The sequence below is a fragment of the Marmota marmota genome, unplaced genomic scaffold (assembly GCF_001458135.2).
Source record: "Marmota marmota marmota unplaced genomic scaffold, marMar, whole genome shotgun sequence".
Taxonomy (NCBI): Eukaryota; Metazoa; Chordata; class Mammalia; order Rodentia; family Sciuridae; genus Marmota; species Marmota marmota.
Window position 1 is genome coordinate 839,807 of NW_026000093.1, and position 21,418 is coordinate 861,224.

At 37.7% G+C, this 21,418-nt stretch overlaps 1 protein-coding gene across 5 annotated transcripts in view; it reads right to left on the bottom strand.

Moving 5' to 3' along the window:
• Prkdc (protein kinase, DNA-activated, catalytic subunit) overlaps nt 1–21,418 on the bottom strand; it is a 177,125-nt gene that overhangs the window by 11,147 nt on the left and 144,560 nt on the right. For 3 of the 5 annotated variants that reach the window (XM_048782878.1, XM_048782879.1, XM_048782881.1), the window contains 12 exons: nt 20,534–20,723; nt 18,096–18,270; nt 16,702–16,895; nt 15,609–15,810; nt 14,110–14,270; nt 10,633–10,844; nt 9,082–9,169; nt 8,828–8,971; nt 4,773–4,977; nt 3,681–3,748; nt 2,425–2,645; nt 2,059–2,151 (listed from right to left, as the gene is read on the bottom strand). In XM_048782878.1, coding sequence (XP_048638835.1) covers nt 2,059–2,151; nt 2,425–2,645; nt 3,681–3,748; nt 4,773–4,977; nt 8,828–8,971; nt 9,082–9,169; nt 10,633–10,844; nt 14,110–14,270; nt 15,609–15,810; nt 16,702–16,895; nt 18,096–18,270; nt 20,534–20,723 — 1,953 coding nt within the window. Of the gene's footprint in view, nt 1–2,058; nt 2,152–2,424; nt 2,646–3,680; nt 3,749–4,772; nt 4,992–8,827; nt 8,972–9,081; nt 9,170–10,632; nt 10,845–14,109; nt 14,271–15,608; nt 15,811–16,701; nt 16,896–18,095; nt 18,271–20,533; nt 20,724–21,418 lie in introns of those variants that run through there. The other 2 variants (XM_015485774.2, XM_048782880.1) reach the window with 2 other exon arrangements.

Sequence of the window (21,418 nt, forward strand, 5' to 3'; positions counted from 1 at the left end):
AAAAAAAAAAAAAAAAATTACCCCCCCCCCCCCTGGAAAATGCTTATCAAGACAAAAACAGCAGCCAGTATATGCCTGTAAGTTACTCAAGCTAAGGCAGGAGGACCACAAACCTGGGAAATTTAGTGAGACCCTATCTCAAATAAAATAAAAAGGGTTCAAAGATAGAGTGCTTGCCTAGTATGCCCGATACCCTGGGTTCCAATTCCTAGTAACAAACATCAATAACTTAATAATAGGATGTTGGAATTGCCTTTAAAAAAAAGGTAGTCAGAAGCTGGGCACAGTGGGGCACACCTGTCATCCCAGTGGCTCAGGAGGCTGAAGCAGGAGGATCCTGAGTTCAAAGCCAATCTCAGCAACTTAGCAAGATGCTAAGCAACTCAGTGAGACCTTGTCTCTAACTAAGATATAAAATAGGGCTGGAGATGTGGCTCAGTGGTTGAGTGCCCCTGAGTTCAATCCCCAGTACAAAAAAAAAGGTAGTCAGAAGTAAATTTATACCATCCTTATGTGAAAATACTTTGAACTCACTGATACCCATGTTCACTGTCTGCTATTCCACTGAACTACCCCATCTTACCAAAGGAGACTGGAAAGCACAGGAAGGGTGAGTCTGGAGTTCACAATACTGAGAGTCAGGACTTCAGTGCCAGACTGAGACCTAGAATTCCTTTCTTCTTCTTCTTCTTCTTTTTTTTTTTTTTTTGGTGGTATGGGATCAAACCCAGGGCTACTTTACCAGTGAGCTACATCTCCACTCCTTTTATTAATTCTGAAACAGTTTCCAAATTACCCAGGCTGGCCTCAAACTTGAGATCCTTCAACCTCTGTTTCCTGAGATGTAGGTATGTCCCACCAAGCCTGGCCAGAGACCAAGAATTTCTGATGGCAGGAAGCAGTGTTCGTCAGCTTTCCTGTCTTCCAAAGAAAGGAGAAGAGATTCTAGGCAAAAAATTCAAATGTGTGGAATCAAGAGGTGGTAGGGTTCAATCACTAGCATCGAAGGAAGAAAAAAAAAGTTGGCAAATGATGACCTATTTACTATGGGAATGTGAGTTTGATGAAAATATGCTTAATTTTATGTGTGTTAGAAACTGATAAAAAATATTGCATCTGTTTAATTACATTCGGGAAAGAATTATAACACAAAGAAGAGAAATAGGCCTTGCAGCCATTCTTAGCCATTTCCTCTTTATCCCACAGCTTGTCACCAAAACCTGCCAATTCTACCTATAACATATCTTTCATCATGTTGTCCTTATTTTCCTTTAGAAAAAAAAAACAAAAAAGTTTTAAAACCTTCTGATTAGAAAATATAAGTTTGTTGCAGAATAATTAGAAAACAAGTAAAAGGTTACAGAAAAAGTAAAAGTATACATATTATGATACAGAATGAATCAGGAATAATTCCAGCTAGGCCACTTAGAGGCTGGATGACTAAGGATGAGTTATTTAACCTCTCTGGACCTCAACTTTCTCATCTGTACAGAAGTGATGATACTCATCTTGTAGACTGTTGAAAAATAAATGAGTTCACATACATTAGGAACTGAGACTAGTGCCTGCCTAGTACACAGAAAATAAGTGTTAGCTGTTGATTTTATTTATTCATTTATTTCTTTCCAGATTTTTCTTTGTTAAAAAGTACACAACTATAATCCCAGATATTCAGGAGGCTGAGATAGGAGGATCACAAGTTTGAGGCCAAAATAAGCATTTGAAAAAAGGAGAGGGAAGGTTGAGTATGTAGCTCAGTGTTCAATTCCCAGTACCACAAAAAAAAAAATTTTCCCCCCAAAGCTAATACTTAAAAAAAAAAAAAAGGGCTGTTGTAAAATAATACAATTACCGTTTAGTATCTTGTACTCAATCTAGCTTATTCACCCAGCCATAGGCAGAGTAAGGGTACGGATATAGCAGCACCAATTACAAGGGGAACAAGAGGTAGAGGAAACTACACTTGAAACCACACTACTAAGGAAGAAAGGACTGTTTGAGTAAAAGCAGTCTGGAGGGCAGGTAGCACTAACGAAGGAGCAGTCAGCTTCACACTACCTCAAATAAGCCATTTTCTCCTCTTGTGACATGTTATTCAAAAGAAAGTCCTTCAAGGTAAATGTATTTTCAATCCATTCAATTAATCCTAATCTGAAAAGGAAAATGAAAAGTTTGTAAATAAATGCAAACCTGAATTGCTCTTTCTGCCCTAGAAAAAAATGCGTGGAGAATCAAAGCAAAACAGATTCCTCACATTCATTCTGAACTTACTTTCCCTACAGAGGTCAGCAAGTGTTTAAGTGCAGTCTAGTGCTCTGTCTGTGGGGTCCAAGGGACCAACCTGTCTAGCCACCCCCATGCCCACCTCTGAACAGACACAAGAGCCCAGCCCAGGGCAGAATCCTACATGTGCTTGGGCCGCACCTGGAGGTCATGGGCACCACACGGTATGTTCTTAACTGCATGTTTCTCTGACTGCAGGCAGAATCCTGGGAGAGGATGACATTCATGACTTCGAAGAGCTGCTCAATGCGCTGGTCCTGCCGAAGGTCCTCACCACCTTTTACAAGGAATGGGTACTCCCTTTCATCATGGCCTCGGATGATGATGCGCTTTGGTTTTCTTATAGAAGCCATTACTTTTACCTTTAAAAATAAAGGATTTTTGTTTTGTTTTACAAGAGACAAGGTTTCACTATTGCTGCCCAAAGTCAAGGTACCCTTGCCTCAGCCTCCCCAGTAGCTGGGACTATAGGTATGTGCCAGTGCACCCAGCAAAAAATACCTTCGTAGGTTTTTGTTTTGTTTGTTTGTGAGTGAAATCTTATTTTATTTTTTTGAGATGGAATATTACTGTGCTGTACAGGCTGGTCTTTATATTGTGAGCCCTCATTATCCTCTTGCCTCAGTCTCCCAAGTTGCTGGGACTACAGGCACAAGCCTGAAGGCAAAAAAAATGTTTTAAGTACAATCTATGATCTAGGCCCATCATATCATCAGAAGTGGAAAAGTTACATACATTCCTCAGAAACCTCCCCCTGAATACCGGGTGAGGTGACAAGAACAAAGAACCTGGGCCAGCAGACTTTAGAGGCCAGTGAAATATTTCTGTTATTTGTTTGTGCCCGAATGCTGGCCAACAGAAATCTAATATTCTTGGTTACAAATAATTGCATAGAGTTGTGGGTGTCCGTTGCAACAATGATATTCAACATGGAAACTTTTTATAATAAGTTAATTCTCCACATATTTAAAAATGGATACACATACAGTAAAATCTTTTGAGTTTACTATATCCTTACACATAATTGATGTTGAAACACTGAGGAAATTAAGAAAATGAGTCTCTGATTTTCAAAAAAAAGTCAGAAAACTCCATACAATTTGAGAACAGCATGGAAAATTAATTGTCCCTTCCTTAGTGGGGGCAAACACGTTATTCTCACACACGTTATTCTCATTACAAGCCACTGGGCTGGGGCCGTAACTCAGTGGCAGAGCGCGTGCTTAGCATGTGTGAGACACTGGGTTTGATCCTTAGCCCTGCATAAAAAACTAAACAAATAAAGCATGCTGTCCATCTACAACTATTAAAAAAAAATAATAATTAAAAAAAGAGTTACAAACCGCGCACTAAGAGTCCCCATTATAGTGACAGGAGTTGCAAACCCTCACACTTACCCGCTCATCAAACCCAGAGATCCGTGCGTGGTATTCAGGCAGTGGCTTTCCCCTGCCATCATACTGACCTAAAACAAATCACAGAGCCTGCTTAGAATAGCTTGTTACAGAGCTTTGTATTTTACAATGTATCTGCTGATCTAATAAAATGCTAATCTACTGTGATAAATTTTTTTTGGCGGCAGGGGGTGGGGTGGGGGGGGCGTTACTGGGTATTGAACCTAGGGGTGCTTAACCACTGAGCCACAACCCCAGCCTTTTTTAATGTTTTATTTAGAGACAGGGTCTTGTTGAGATGCTAAGTGCCTCACTAATCTGCTGAGGCTGGCTTTGAACTTGCAATCCTCTTGCCTCAGCATCCCAAGTGTTGGGATTACAGGCATGTGCCACACTGTGCCTGGCAAAGATGGACTTTTTAAAAAAATGCTATTACTTCTTAATGGAAGTTAGCCTCCTATTCTAAATGACAAATTCCAAATAGAAAGATTAGTGTACTGAACTGGAACTCTTATCTCAAGGTAGATCAGTGGTAAGTGAGGAGGCTTATCCTCAGTTGCTCAGTTGTTAATAAAAGCAAAGAAAATCTCCAAATGTTTTTCCTCGTATTCACTGTAATGAGAATATGAGTAATCGGATTAAAACATTTTTTGCTCTTGCAAATTCCAGTATGAAAAACTTCGGATGTACTACATTTCCTCTCAAAAATCATGCCTTGTTCACATCTGGTTCACCTGCTGTATGTCTCCGTGTCATGATCCTTTTTCCTGCAGGTAAGTCATTTATCATTAACTGGTCCTTTAAACAGTATCAGCATGTATGTCCCAGAAGGGACCTGCTTCTATACCTGTGTTATGTTTCTGAAGAAAAGTTACTCAAGAGCAAAGGTGGGTATACTCAGAGGTAATTAGTAAATGAAAATCTGAACACTTGTTATAGATTTTCCTAATGATGAAAAATATGTGAAATTTTAAAATCCTTTAAAGAGAGAGTTGGGGGGCAACTACCAAGATCCTGATATCACTACTTAGAAACTGAGTTCTTGTCATGTTGCTGTTCTTAAGTTTGATTTTGTACCTGGGGATTTTAACTCACCAGGAATCTCCAGCTCATTTCTCAGGAACTCCACTTTGAACTCACTCATCCAGGGAGAGCACTCTTTCAGATTCCCAGGTGGCTTTGTGTCTCTTCTCATTTTTAAAAGCAGAGAGTTGGTGATGTCATTGAAGTCACTGAGTTTCATTCTAGGTAGTTTAGAACCTTTTTTCCCAAAGTGTTCATCAAATTCTTTCCCAAAGGCCTAAAATTAATAATCTGTTACAAAGACTCATGTTTGGTTTGAATTTAGGAAAAGGCTCTAAGCTTATGAATTTTTATAAGGGCTCAATTACATAGGTTTATTCTGTGCTTTTAAGATGTACAGTTTTACTTTTCCAGAATATTTTAATACTCTAAAACATCTGGAGCCTGCCTTTTGTTGGTAACTTGTGTTCCCTTAGAAAGGTCATGGTTATAATGACTTGTAGCTATAAATTCTAAATTCTTGCAGTTATATGCTAATGAGGGCTGTAAAAACTTGGCAAGGTCAGGCTGGAGCTGGAGCTCAGTGGCAGAGCGCTTGCCTAGTACATGTGAGGCTCTGGGTGCGATCCTTATCTCCACATAAAAATAAATAAATAAAATAAAGGCATGCTGTCCATCTACAACTACCAAAAAATTAAAACAAAAACTTGGCAAGGTCAATTAATTTCTTTGTGTCCACTGTCTAGTTCTGGGTCTACAGCATTACAATGACACAAATAATTAGGAATAATGTTAAAAACAATAAAATTAAGGGAGTAATTCAACAAAAATGAAAAGCCCACGATTCTTTATTTAAGCTGAAGAGAAAAATAGACAAAAAAGTAAGAGAAGGCTACTTTTCTTGGTAAAAATCTTTCATGATACTATTTTGGATGATAACATGAGTATAAATTTATTTAGATAATCTTTAGTTCTAAAAGCAATTATTATTAGAAATTCTACAACTTTGAATATATCAATTCTTTCTTTATATTAGTCTTACTCAAATATTTGAATGATAATCCTGATATCAAATAAAAAAAAGAAACAAGATTATTACTAACAATAACTTAATAGTTGTCAAGATTTACCCAATTTAGAACTAATTAACAACATAAATCTGGTATACATGAAATAAAAGTTCTATTTTAAGATAATCCATAACAGGAAAATTAACACATACATATATATGTATATATACATATATATGTATTTATGACGTCTTTAATCTATAAATGGATTAAAATATAGAAATAATCTACCATTCTTAGAATACATGGAAAGATTAGCTATTTCCCAAATTTAACTAGCAATCATATATTTGAAAGGCCTAATGCCCTTAAGGACCCTCTAAAGTGAAACCTGAGTCACTTACATCATTTTGGCAGGTTTTAGTTTAAATTAATGAAAAATATTTGTTAATTTGGAAGAAGGTATAAAGTTCTGAATAAGTTTTCCAATACACTAGAAATTTGACTCCAAAGAATCTCATGTCTGCTACGAACAACAGGCATATTTCTGCCACACTGTTGGTGTACCCAGGAGAGGGCTATTGCAGCTATGCTCACAGCAGCTGGGGAAAATAATGGTCTGCTTTGATAGATTTTTGGGGCAGAGTCTTATTGTGTCCAGCATGCAGGGAAAGAAGGTAGACAAGAATTCAAAGACATAACCTGCACTCTTTACTGGAGGCCTAATAGAATTTTTCCAAATGAGGTCGTTCTCAGCCTGGCAGAGGAAATAGGGTACTGGAGGGCAGGACAGGCTGTAGAAAAGAGGAGCTGCTAAAACGAAACCCTTTCACAAGGGTGCCCTAGATCCTATGAGGTGAGGAGACCCAAGTCTAATTTGCAATCTGATGTTCTCATTGATTTTGGGTAAGTTGCCCACTCTTCAGCTCCAGCTTCTTTTATTTAGAACATGGTTCAACAAACCATAGAATGTAAGCCATTATTTTATCCAGCCTACTTGCCAAAGCACCCTCTGGAGCTGCCTTTGCATGATATGATGACAACAGATACAAGTTCTGGTAATGGACTCGTATGGCCTGCAAATTCAAAACCTGGGTCTTTACAGAGTAAGTGTGTGGGCCACGGGTACAGCAAGAAACAAACCTTGACACACTTTTCCAAATTCCATATTCTACAATATTACAATAATTTTATTGGTGCTAACCTATTAGTTTTAAGTACAATTTATTACTTCATTTAATTACAGTTCCTGTTCTGAGACCCTTGCATATCTAAGGATCAGCAACACACACCAGTCACAATGTACAGCCTAAAATATGTCCTTAAATTACAGGAGTTCATAGCATTATCTTCACTTTTAAAATGTATTCCTGGTCACAATTAGGCCACAGATAATTCTTTATGTCCCTACATTTGTACCTTTAACTCAAAGTACCCCAACTAGGAATGACTCACCAAAAACAATATCCATTTATCAAGTGAGAAAGCAAAAAGGGGAGGATCAGTTAAAGACCAAAGTGTTTTTCTACTGCTGAGGATGGTCACAAGAACTGAAAAGACACCTCCCCTCAAGAATCTGTCCAATGATATGCAGAGCAGCACTATGTGTAAGAAGCTGAGAAGTGGAAGTACCCCGAGTGTCCATTAACTGATGAAGAAAAGTCAAGCAAAATGCAGCGTACTCACACAGTGGAACAACATCTGGCCATCAAAACAAAACAAAAATCACAAAGCACTGATGCATACTGCAATGTGGCTGAACTTTGAAAACATCAGGCCACGTGAAAAAAGCCAGTGACACATTGTGTGATTCCATTCATGTGAAAGGTCCAAAAGAGGCCACTCCTTACCTATGGAAAGTAGTTCAGTGGCTGCCAAGAGCTGGCAAGAGTAGGAAATGGGGAGTAATTGCAAATGGGTTGGGGTTACTTTCTGTGCTGATGAAAATGTTCTAAAATTGAAGTGATGTCACAACTCTGTAAATATACTTAAAACTTCTCCAGTGTACACTTTAAATGGCTGAATTGTGGGTTATATGAATAACATTCTAAAAAAGCAGTTATCAAAAAAATATATATATAAAAGATAAAGATCTTTCTTTGCATTGTAGACTGGACTTCAGGACTCTGCCAATGTGAATGCCAGGTCTTTTCCTTTAAGGCCTTAAACTTCTTGAGGTTTAATAAATTCAAGTAGTCTGACAAAGATTTAGGGGGAAGTCAGTGTGATGAATGGCAGAAGGGAGGTGTAAGTAACATATGCAAAAGAGGAAGGAGCACCCGGTTCTTCTTAGACCCTCAGGAGGAAAAAGGATGCGGAAGGATCCTTTTCCATCCTTGTCCCTAGGGATGAGTCTCTAGAAGACCAGACAGAGAAAGACCGGGGTGAGGGGCCTGTGTAGTTGGCCACATCAAGGCCTCCTGTATATGATTCCCTACGAGCAAAGGTGTATTTTCCTTCCAGCTCTAGAACAAATTTGAAAATAGATCTCCCTTATACTCGCATAGCATTTTATAAGCAGTTATTTGTCATACAACCCTCTGCCCTTAGGAACTTGATCTGTCCCTGTGAACAATCTCAATTACCCACAAGCCTGTGACCTGAAAAAATGCTGGGCACAGTATTTTATCAATTCATGTTAAATACAAACATTTCCTTTTTATTTATTTTTTGATACTGAGGATTAAACCCAGGGGTGCTTTACCATATCCCTAGCCCTTTTATTTATTTATTTTTAAATTTTGAGACAGGATCTTGCTAAGTTGCTTAAGGCCTTGCCAAGTTGCTGAGACTGGTCTTTAACTTGTGATCCTCCTGCCATGGTCTCCTCTGAGTTACCAGGATTACATATGTGTCACCACTCTCAGCACAAATATTTTCTTGATCCAATAGTCAAATCATTCTGAGAATTAAAACACTAATCTTTGGATCGAAGAATTTGAGCATGAATAATTGAATTAATAGAATCTATCAGTACCTCACAGAAAGTACCAGATTAAAGGAAGATTACAAATTCAACAGGTAATTTAAGATCAGAATTGTTAGCAAGCCATCAAGTTTGAATACTGATCTTCCTGATGCTTCTGCTACCAGCAAGGCCACCGTGTCCAACCATACCTGGATAAACCTCCTTCGAAAGGGACCCAGGCCTGGAGCTCGCAGGTCACCCAAAGCTGCATACATCTTCTCATACAGTTTTTCAATTTTTTTTTTATTTACAGGGCTCTTTTCTAGTTCATCTTTTATTTCAGCAACCCAGTCCTGGGGAAAAAGAGAGAGAAAAGAGAGAAAAGATTTATGAATCAAGCTAGACTGCAAGTAAGTTTTACCCTAGTTCTTTTTTTTTTGTGTGCCAAAAGCTGTTGTATTACCTTAAAGAGCAGATCGGGATTAGAGAGCTGGTCGAGGGCATTAATAAAGTCTTGAATCACTCCACCTTGATCCAACATATTTTTGATTCTATGAAAACAAAGATACAAAATTTAGGTAACTGAACATCTTCCAATGATCAAGGCCTATTTTATCTATTTATAGAAATATACTTATATATGTTTGCATATATTTATATATGCACTTAAAATATATATTTATAATATGTACAATTTATGTTATGCAATCATATATAACTATTTAATGTACCATATATGTACAAATAAAAACCAACAGTCAAATAAAAACCAACAAATAAAAAACAGTCTAGGGAAAGGAAGAATTTCAGAATTCCATCAAATATTAGATGAAGTATAAAGTGTCTATCAAGAGGTGAGGTTCTTAAAAAGCAAACTTTCTTGCAATGGGTGTGAACATTTTGATGTATGATTTTTTTAAAAATATATATATTTTTAGTTACAGATGAACATAATACCTTTATTTTGTTCATTTAAGTTTTTTTTTTGTGTGTGTGTGTGTGTGTGTGTGGTGCTGGGCATCAAACTCAGTGCCTCACACATGCTAGGCAAGCGCTCTACCACTGAGCCACAACCCCAGCCCCTGATGTTTGAAATTTGACATATACATTTTCTGAAGTTATCAAAGAAAAAGTTACCTTCTAGATGCATTTTCAAATATTTTCCTTTTCTTTTTTCTTTCTTTCTTTCTTTTTTTTGTGGGATTGAACTCTACCACTGAGCTATATCCCTAGCCCTTTCTATTATTATTTTGAGACAGAGTCTTACTAAATTTTGTTTTGAAGCTGGCCTTAAACTTTTATCCTCCTGCCTTAGCCTTCTGAGTCAGTGGAATTACAGGCACTTGCCACCATCGCCTGGCTCTTATCTTCAATCCCTTCATGGTAGACCTCAGAGATGGTGTGGTTGGCAGGCAATATGTGCACAAATCATGGCAGATGCTGGGTCTTGCTGTGTCTCACTCCTATTCTTCCCCAAATCAACACCCAAAATAATGAGGCAAACCAGCTCCTGACAAAAAAATAGCTCGACAGAGAATGCATCTAGAATGCCATGCACCTATGAAGTATTTTTGTGAAAGTCACACCATTGCACTTTATGTCAATGGTCTTTACTAATAAATGGATTGAAGAAGTGAAAGGATGATCCTTTAGGTTGTCTACTGAGACTGAATTAGAAAAGGGGCTGTCTTGTATATTTTAAATTAAAGGATGATTTCAAGAATTAATTGCAAAAGCATCTCATCTAGTCTGTCTCAACCAACAGATTATTAGCTATGAGCACAAGAGTGGTATGCTTCATGAACAGCACCTAAAATGAAATTTATTTAAAAACATATAGAAATTCTATAACAAGTATGATATCTAGAAAAGATATATTCAACAAATGTGTAAGGTTTTCTATGCTTTGAGGACAGCCTGAAGTCATCTAAAGACAAACCTAAGTTTCCATGTGTTTGCTTTTACCACACATTTTTTTGTACCCTGCAGTATTTGATTAACCCTGTAACATCACCTTGCCACAAACTGTTTATTCTTATGACCAGCAGATGTATCTTCAAAGGAATAGCTTTCGCTACTTATTATAAACGGATAAACGATTGCCTGTGGGTAGCTACTGGCAATCTCTTCCACAGTGTGCTGAACTGCGACAGCTTCCTCTTTGTCCAATAATGCCACCATGTGGCTGATCCAGCCAATGAATTGCCAGCAAGGAATGGAAGAAATCTAAAACACAGAGAGCTATAAGTTAATAAACAAAACATTTAACATCGCCTTACCGTAATGCTAAAGTATATTCAATAAAAAAATAATACATATATAATGTCTCCTATCCTTTGGCCCTCTCTGAGATGACCACTGGATTCTTATAGATATTCCTGGGCATGTGCAGGCAAATTCTTTGCTTCCAAGAATGGAATCATACTAGATAGTTCACTGCTGTGTTTTCTCAGATTTACATCATTCCTTCTAATAGCTGTATAGTATTTTATTTATCTACTTCTCAGTAATAAATATTTAGGGCGTTTTCCAATTTTTTGATATTACAATTTATACAATAAAGGAGATATCTGCATACATATCTATTTATATTTGTGTTACACATCTGTACAAGTACAGAAGTAAAATCACAGGGTGAACATTAACAATTATAATACATATTGCTAGAAAATACAAAAGGATATTTCTAATTTTTATTTCTAAACATATTAGACTGGTTTCCAAAAATTTTATGAGTATTGGACACAATGAACTTTTTAAAAACACTGTCAGTCTGAAAAGTGAACAATATCTAACTTAAATGTTGATGGCTCGGGCTGGGATTATGGCTCAGTGGCAGAGTGCTTGTCTTGCCACCTGTGGGGCACCGGGTTTGATCCTCAGCACCACATATAAATAAATAAACAAAATAAAAATATTGTGTCCATGTATAACTAAGAAAAATTAAAAAAAAATGTTCATGGCTCATTATCAGTAAAGCCAAACACTCCATGTTCACCTACCTTACATAGTTAATCATGCATGCATTTCCTTTGAATATACTGGCCTATTGTGGTCACTTATATCAAAGATTAGAGATGTCAGCACCTCTCATGTGTTGCAGATATTTTTCTTGTACCTTTTTTTTAACCTTGTACACGGCATTCAACATTTTTTGTTTTGTTTTGTTTTTGTGTGTGTGTGTATGTGTGTGTGTGTGTGTAAGCACCAAAGGATTTTCCTTTGTGGCTTCTGGCTTTTATCTCTTTATACCTATATCATTTAAAAAAAAAAAGTGTACATGTTTTCCTTGAATGCTTTTAAGGTATTATTTTTAAGGTAAAATCTAATGTACTTAGAACACTAGAGGAACTTGAAGAAGCTTCATAGCTGTGTGGGCAAACTGAAGACACAGCAGTATGTGTGAGGATACCAGGAGTCAGTCCACATACCTCAGAGAGGTTTGGCTCCCTCACAAATGTCTACCAGGTGTCATAGTAACACTGACTGATATGCCATTTATTCCCTCACAAATTCAAAATTGTTTTTATCATATGTAAAGAAATATTATTTTTGCAGAAAACTATCACGAGCCATCCATGGGTTGCATGAAGGTCACCGCACATCAAAGCCTAGTGGATAGAAATATCTGGTTATCTGGGAATAACCAGTGGACACTTTCTCTAGTCAATTGCTCAGAGACATCATGAATTTCCATCCTTCTCTGCCATGGCCCACACAGCACCTGAAATGAGTGTGACCTGCCAAGATGCCAATTAACCTGCTGACTATAAGACATCAAGAAGCCAGACTCCACTCTTGAAACCTTGGATTCCTTCACTCATGCCTGAAGGCCTTGAGCCCTGCTGGAAAGTGTGCTGCCAGTAGGCACTGCACGTAATGGGAAGTGGGATGCACTTTAAGTAAACCAACAGAGCCATCTTTCCTTTGTCTAGTTCCAGTTCCCAGGTGAACTAGACCTATCAGGGGCTCTGCTTTTTGTAAATCCATTTCTGACTATTTGTGTTTTGTTCTTCACTAATTATTTGAGACTTGAAGAAGAACCTCCCCAATGAGACACTGGCTGTCGGCCCCTTTAGAAAACCAAAATTATAATAAAATTATTTAACTATTTGCTCACTTATCCTTAAGAAAAACACATATATGCTATGTTTCTGGATTTAATTTAATCTCCTATTTAAGACCTATTGGAAAAGTCTACTTTCAGTAGCCACAGTAAATAGAGAGAGCAGTTAGAGCCTTGACAGACAAATTGGGCCCAACAGCTCAGAGATCAACACTGAATTTTTAAAAAATATTTATTTTTTAGTTTTAGGTGGATACAATATCTTTATTTTATTTTTATGTGGTGCTGAGGATCAAACCTAGTGCCTCACATGTGCTAAGTGAGCGCTCTACCACTTGAGCCACAACCCCAGGCCCCCAACACTGGATTCTTTTGTTTTTGTGGTGCTGGTGATGAAATCCAAAGCAGTGTGCATGCCAGGCAAGTATTCTACCACCAAGCTACATCCCCAATTCCAGAGGTCAGTACTACTTAAAAACTCCCTATGCAAAGCTAATAGAGTACCAGATCAACCTTTCTGAATTTACATTTTCAAAATAAAGCTTGGCTCTAACATTTTCTAGTTATACATCTGTACAAATCTTCAGGAGCCTCTCAGATAGCCTACACTTTTGCAGATTGATCCTACTCTGCACACAGAGAATGCCCACAGAATAGGAGCACAGCCAGCAGGTGCAACCCCAGGTAAACCAAGGGCCAAGCAGCCTGCTCCCCTTCACACACTCTGCTCTATACCCACATTTAAACCTCTCACTCATGCCTGAAGGCCTTGGGCCCTGATGGAAATTGTGCTGCCGATAGGCACTACACGAAGTGGGATGCACAATGAAACTAAGTTGTTCTCCCTGGGCTAAAGATAACTGATCATGCTGGGCCTGGTGGCACATGCCTGTAATCTCAGTGACTCAAGAGGCTAAGATAAGGCAGGAGAATTCCAAGTTTGAGACCAGGCTCAGCAACTTAGAGAGACCCTGTCTCAAAATAAAAAATAAAAAAAAAACTGGGGGGATGTAGCTTAGTGGTAAAGCATCCCTGGGTTTAATCCCCAGTAACAAAACCAAAAACAAATAAAAAATAAAAACTGAGCATATAGCACCAACAGATGTTACAGGCTGTAGCTTCATCTGTGTGGGTAGCAGAATTTCACATAAGGTCCCTGTCTCTGCCCCAGACACACACCAGAATTTCTTTGGGTCCTTGTTCATATATAATGTTCTTATGAATACTCACACAGGAAAATAGGTTAATGTGAATACTTTTTTACATCATTTCAAATTAACTATGTTCTTAGAATGCAGCAGAATTCAATGCTGGTTTGGAGAAACTATAATACACACTTTGCATACACTATGTATCTGGATATAAATAAAACTGTCTTTCAGTTCTATACAGCTCCCCTCCATTTACTAGAACAAAGATACTAACCTCTTTTGTCATTAGGCTCAAGGTCTCCTCTGGATACTGTTCTATAATCTGAAGCAATCTAGGAAACTTCAGCCTTGCTTCAGTGGAATTTAATTTTAAGGCTTTCAACATTTTCTCCACCACAATTGCTGGATACTCCTGCAGTTCTACAGAATCAATAACTATCAAGGACAACAAGAGGAAAACAATGGTCAATATATCACTTATACATAAACTGCAAATGTAACAAATCATTATCTTTTATCTTTTTGTCTTTTATTTTTTAGTATGTCATTCTTTCCTGAACAACCATCTTATTTATTTATTTTTTTCTTTTTCCTATGGTGCTGGGAATTGACTCCATGCATGCTAGGCAACTGCTCTACACTGAGCTGTATCTCTGCCTAGAAAAACCACTTTAGATGAACAAACAGTTGACGTATTTTTGAGTCTGTATCTGGCAGGAGAATTCTTCCATTAGTGTACCCATTTTGCATGAAGAATTGTTTCCATCCTGAACTGAGTATATAAGGGGTAGTTGCTGGATACTGAATTTATTCCAAGAGCAACAGGCAGGCCATGTGGGATAATACAAACTGCAAGCAAAATAGGAAAAGTATAAATAGCAAATGGGGAAATATGGAAGGCAGCTTGGCTCCATTTAAATGCTTTAAGAAGATATCAGTTGCATGGAAATGGAAGGAGACCCTCATTGTTATACAAAATTACATATAAGAGGTTGTGAGGGGAATGGGGAAAAAAACAAGGAGAGAAATGAATTACAGTAGATGGGGTAGAGAGAGAAGATGGGAGGGGAGGGGAGGGGGGATAGTAGAGGATAGGAAAGGTAGCAGAATACAACAGTCACTAATATGGCATCATGTAAAAACGTGGATGTGTAACCGATGTGATTCTGCAATCTGTATTTGGGGTAAAAATGGGAGTACATAACCCACTTGAATCTAACGTATGAAATATGATATGTCAAGAGCTTTGTAATGTTTTGAACAACCAATAAAAAAAAAAAAAAAAAGAAGATATCAGATGCCAGGTTGTGAAGGCACATGCCTGGAATTCCAGTAACTTGGGAGGTGAAGACAGGAGGATCACAATTCAAGGCCAGCCTCCGCAAGTTAGTGAGGTCCTCAACTTGGTGAAATTCTGTTTCAAAATAAAAAATAAAAAGGTCTGGGGATGTAGATCAGTGGTAAAGTTCAATTCCTAGTGCTAAAAAAAATAAAAAAAAGAAGAAGAAGGCGGCATCAGACACTTCTGAAAATATCTGTCTTTTGGAAGCAAATAAATGGGAAATCAAAAGTTATCTACAAAATTCTTAAGACTGGGCTGGGGCTGTGGCTCAGTGGCAGAGTGCTTGCCTAGCATGTGTGAGGCACTGGGTTCAATCCCTGGCACCACACAAAAATAAACAAATAAAATAAAGGCATGTTGTCCATCTACATCTACAAAAAGAAAAATTTTAAAAAGACGATGACTTTACGCTGACATAATGGCACACTAACTTGTTTTCTTTTTTCGTGGTTCACCTGATGCATTCTCTTCTGCCTTGTGAAGTTGTTGGTCACAGAAATTCACCAGCGTCATATAAGAATCAATCACCCCGGCTGCAGGCCCCTGGCCCCAGGAGAATGACTGGGTCTCCTCAGCTGTCCTTACGGCCTTGGAGAGGTGAAGGAATGCTCTCTGGTACAGACCCATGACCACCTGAAATTCAGAGGATGACTAACTGAATGAATAGCTCCAAAATAACAGTGAAAATCTGGGAGCAATGGCATAGACCTGTAGTCCTAGGTCTTGGCATGCTGGTCGCAAGAGGATCCTTGAGATGGGGAGTTTGAACCCAGCCTACTCAACATAGTGAGACACCCCCACCCAACCCTTGTCTCAAAATACATAAATAACAGTGAAAGCTATGTTCACCAGAAAAAGGGTGTTTCTGCCATAGTGATGAGGAAGTATGTAATCCCAATAAAATCCTGAGCATATAACAACAACCAGAAAAAAAAAAAAAAGAACATGCCAAGTGGGGGCCAGACAGTTTATGAGCCACACAGAGCTGAATCAGGTCAAACTCACTGTGCAGCTCTGTCAGGAATTTATGAAACATATGGAAACTGCGCATTGTGCTCAATGTCCTGCAAAGATACTTGTAACATCTAAAGGCTACTTGAATGAAGTGAGGTAGAACACAGTGGGACGAGAAGGTGGCTGGTAACTGTCTGAAAAAAGCTAAGCAGAGCAGGCACTAAATTAAAAAAAGTGGAAAAGCCTGTTTTGTCCTACAAGCTAGTGGATACATTTGAATGGCCGCTGGTAGTAAAATTTAATTAACAAAATACACGAAAGAACTATCCACATCAATCCAATAAAAATTTCTCATTATTAATCCTAAAAAATTAGAATCATTCAAATAAACAAGAAACACATGGAGTACATCAATGTTCCACATAAGAAACTTGGCTGTATGTAACTGTCAAACATATTTCAAAAACACAAAGTGATACCCTCATTGTTACTCTTCTGGAGCCGAAGACTGCACATGAAAGGATATGCAACACACAAACAAGAAACATCCTCCCTTCCCGTTTTCATTACCCTCTCTACATTCTCTGCACTGGATCCAGAAAGCTCCAAGATCCGCTTTGCTTTGCTCTCCCCGATGTCAGCAAGGCAGGCTGGCTCACTGCTGAGAGCGTTAGCCATGATTCTGCAGGTTGTTCCCAAGAGAATGTTCTGATCACAGGAAGCCAGACTATTTCTGCTTAAGTAGCTTGATGTGCTGTTCTCGTCTGTTGGATTTTTTTTTTTAAAAAGTTATTTTTTTCTGAAGTAAATGAATACCATAAATTAAAAAGAAGAAATTCACAGTGTATAAAAGTTGTTTTTTCTATTAAGAAATTAATTAAAATAAATCTTGGAAATACAAGAAATAATAGTGAAATAATAGCTTCAAATAGTGGTTGAAGAATTTCTTAAACTTGCTTATTAATGGAAAATGTTCTTTGTTATAAGTAACTGTACTGATGCCCAGAGAGGCTTAGGCAATTAAAACTAGGAATTAACCTTTTATTCAAGCATCACCATTTGCATCTTGTTAAACTGCCTAAAACATTTTCTGTCCAAGAATCAACTGGAGAGAATAATCCTCTTGGTACTTTACTGAGGCTGCTGCTCTGGCACAATTTTTTAGGCACTCTGTCTTGCAGCAGAGTTAAATGGTATTGCTACCTACACCCCTGAGCTTGCTGCAGGGAAGAAGTATCGGACCCAAACTATACTGAGAGAGTTTTACTCCTCTAAGGCTTAAAAGTTACGTTATTGTGAAAAGAGAAACTTAAGAAGAAAAAATGCTTTTCATGTTTAATATTCTACATCTCATGTGTAAACTTTTAAGTTGTCAAAATAATTAAACTACTAGATGACACATACACACACAAATTTGTGTGTGTGTGTGTATGATATACTGGTACCAGGAATTGAACTCAAGGATGCTTAACCACTGAGCCTCATCTCCAGTCTTTTTAATATTTTATCTAAAGACAGATTCTCATTCAGTTGCTTAGGGCCTTGCTAAGTTGCTACGGTTTGCTTTGAACTCAAGAGCCTCCTGCCTCAGCCTCCTGAGGTGCTGGGATTACAGGTGTGCACCACCATGCCCTGCTAGACTTATAATTTGATCAAGTGTTAAAGAAAAACTTAAAAAAAATAAAATTTGCAGTTTTTTATATATATAAAGAAATAAAAGCTCCAAATGTCATACTGAAAAACATTAGCATACAAAGCTCCCTAGCTCCAAATCTTTTGCTCAGTTCCCAAGGAAGTGACATAATTCTATTTGGCACCCTTTCTGCCTCTACTGAAGTTACTAAAAATATTTAACTTCCATATGTTAGATGAAGCAGCACATAGAATAGTTTTTGTTTGAAAACACACAAGATAAAATATAAAATAGCATTAAAAAATTACATGGACAAAAGCCAACTAATTACCCAAGAGAGAGACAGTTTTCAACACGGTGAGTATCTGCTCAGGAGGGGTCTGGGTGTGGCTCCGGCAGTGGCTCAGCCGGCAGTAGCTGTGCACCCACTTCACCTGCCAGTTATCTCTAGTTTTTGACTCTTTATGCAGCTCCTTCAGTAGTTTCATGGCAAGTGAGAAATTGTTCTATATTAATAGAAGAAAAAGAAAGAAAGTGGTGTGATGACATATAGGTGGGCAGTTCCAAAAGAAGTTTCTACTTGGCCTATTGTTTTTTTTTACATGACACAAGCCACTTGGGAGCAGTTATCCATTTCCTTAGTTGTAGATACCTTCTTTTTTAAAAAAATCACTGGATATAATGCACATTTTTAAAAAAATAATGCACTTTTTTTGTGGGGAGGGTACCAGGGATTGAACTCAGGGGCACTCGACCACTGAGCCACATCCCCAGCCCTATTTTGTATTTTATTTAGACACAGGATTTCACTGAGTTGCTTAGCGCCTTCCTTTTTCTGAGGCTGTTTTTTTTTTTTTTAATTTAATTGATTTTTTTCATAACTTTGAATATAAAGTATGTCCATGCCAATTCATGTCTTTATACATGTACTTTTTTTTTGCATTACTATTCTTATTACACATATATACCATAATTTTTCTTTTTTTTCTTTTTTTATGTTTATTTATTTATTTTTTATTGGTTGTTCAAAACATTACAAAGCTCTTGACATATCATATTTCATACATTAGATTCAAGTGGGTTATGAACTCCCATTTTTACCCCAAATACAGATTGCAGAATCACATTGGTTACACATCCACATATACCATAATTTTTCACGTATGTTTGTATATAAAGTATGTTGACACCCAATTCGTGTCTTCATACATGTACTTTGGACTGAGGCTGGTTTTGAACTTGCAATTCTCCTGTATCAGCCTCCAGAGCCACTGGGATTATAGGCATGAGCCATCACGCCCAGCCTTAATAATGCACATTTAAAGATGACATTTCAGTAATATTTTTACTGTGTTTACAAAGGTAGGTAATGTTTTCATCACCATCTAATTCCAGAAAATCTTCATCAGCCCAAAGAAAAATTGCCAATGGCCCTCCCATTCTCCCTAGCCACTGGCAACCACTAATCCCCTTTCTCACTAATGTGGATTGCTTATTATGGATATTTCATAACAAAAGGTATCAGAAAGCGTGGTGATTTTGTGTCTGACTTCTTTCACTTAGCATAACATTTTCCAGGTTCATCCATGTTGTAGTATCTGTCAGTTCTTCATTCTTCTTTATGGATGAATAATGTTCTACTGCATGGACACACATTTTATTCATCCATTCATCTGCTAATGAACATGTGTGTTGTGTCTACCTTTCCAGCTAATTTTAATAATGCCACCATGAATAACTGTGTACAACTTACTGCATGGGCCTGTACTTTCATTTCTTTTGTATATTTGCTTAGGAGTGGAACTGTTAGGTTGTATGGTATTCTATGAAATTGCCAGACTATTTTCCACAGCAGATACAGCATTTTATATTCTCATCAAAAATGCACAAGGGTACTAGTTTTTCTATTTCCTCACCAGCACTTCTCTTTTTGATGCTAGCCATTCTAGTGGGTGTGAAGTGGTACCTCATTGTATTTTTGATTTGCACTGCCCTAATAACTAATGATGTTGAGTATCTTTTCATGTGTTTTTTGTCCACTTGCATATCTTTTTGTTGAAATGTCTATTCAAATCACTTGACTATTTTTTAATTGGGTTGTTTGACTTCCTGCTCAGTTGTAAAATGTTACTTATGTATGCTGAATTCCAGTCTTGCTAAATGGCTTAGGGCATGTCTAAGTTGCCTAGGTTGGCCTCAAAACTTGTGATCCTCCTGTGTCTGCCTCCCAAGTCATTGGGATTACAGGTATGCACCATGGCACACCTGTTTCCCATCCCTATTGCATTTTAAGATAGAGTCTTGTGAAATTGCTGAGACTGGCAATTGCTGTGATCCTCCTGCCTCACCCTCCCAAGCTGCTGGGATTACAGTTGTGTGCAGCAGTACTCAGCTTTGTTTGCTTTCCAAATAACAGATAGTAAACATTTTGAGATGATTAACAGAAATGTAATAAACTTCAGCAATTTCTGGACAGTTTTAATTAAGTGTTTCTTGGCTTGCTTGCTTGTTTTTTGTGAAGTGAGGATAGAATATACCTACATTCATTCATTCATTTATTTTTGCAGGAGTAGGGATAGAACCAGGGCCTCATAAATGGTACGTGTAAGCTTTACCATTGAGCTACAATTTAATTTCTTATAAGAAAAAAAAAACTATAATAACTATTAGCAATTATTTTTAAGCTTCAGATTTTAAAGAAACACTAAGAAAAGAGATAACACTGGAAACTCTCACGTCACCAGAGAGGAACATAGGATGGATACCCACCTGCTTCCGTGCACTTTCTATCATTTTCATTTTCATGGAAAACCTGCAGTTCTTGATTAGGAAACCAACACTTTCCTCGGGCCTGCTCACTTCCCTCTTGTCACTGGAATACTCATCTTCATCCACACTCATACTGGTATCATCTGATACAGGAACCAGTTTCTCCTCTATTTTGCTGAGAAAGAAACATCTACACAAAACAAAGAAGATTGAGACTTGAAGTCAGAGACTTGTGACAGGAATATTTGACCTTCAGGACTGGAAAGCACTCACAGAAGAAAATTCTACTGATATTACAGTTTTGTTCACATGAAGACTGTAAATGTACACTCGAGGGACTGGATGTACATTTCATTTTAATCCACCAAGTCTTGAAAGATCTCCAATGATATTTCAATAGAATTTTCCAGATATCACTTAGTGCTCTGTTTCCACAAAATAAGGCATTTAAACTCATAATTGTCTCTCTAAATGAATGGGTAATATACCTTATGCTGGCTCAGGAGCCATTCCTCCCCACCCCCACCCCTTATGTCTTCAATCTAAGGTTCTACACTCAAAGGCAAAAATATAAGGGAAAAAACAGGTTATGATCAATCACTAGAACTTTGAAAGATAATCCTGGGTTGATACCATGTATAAATAAAAATAATCATATTTATATCTCACATATGACTTTGTTTAAGTGACTCAATTTTTATTAATATTAGCAACACTAACAAAGCGCCTTAAGATACAAATTTCATTCCTGATCCATAATCAAATAACTTTCTGCTTCATCCAGGTACCAGGCAACATACTTCACATGTATCTGTTCCTGTTCTCACCATAGTGCTCTGTGTTCCTAGACCCCAAAATAACACACACTGCCCTCCCCCCCCCCCC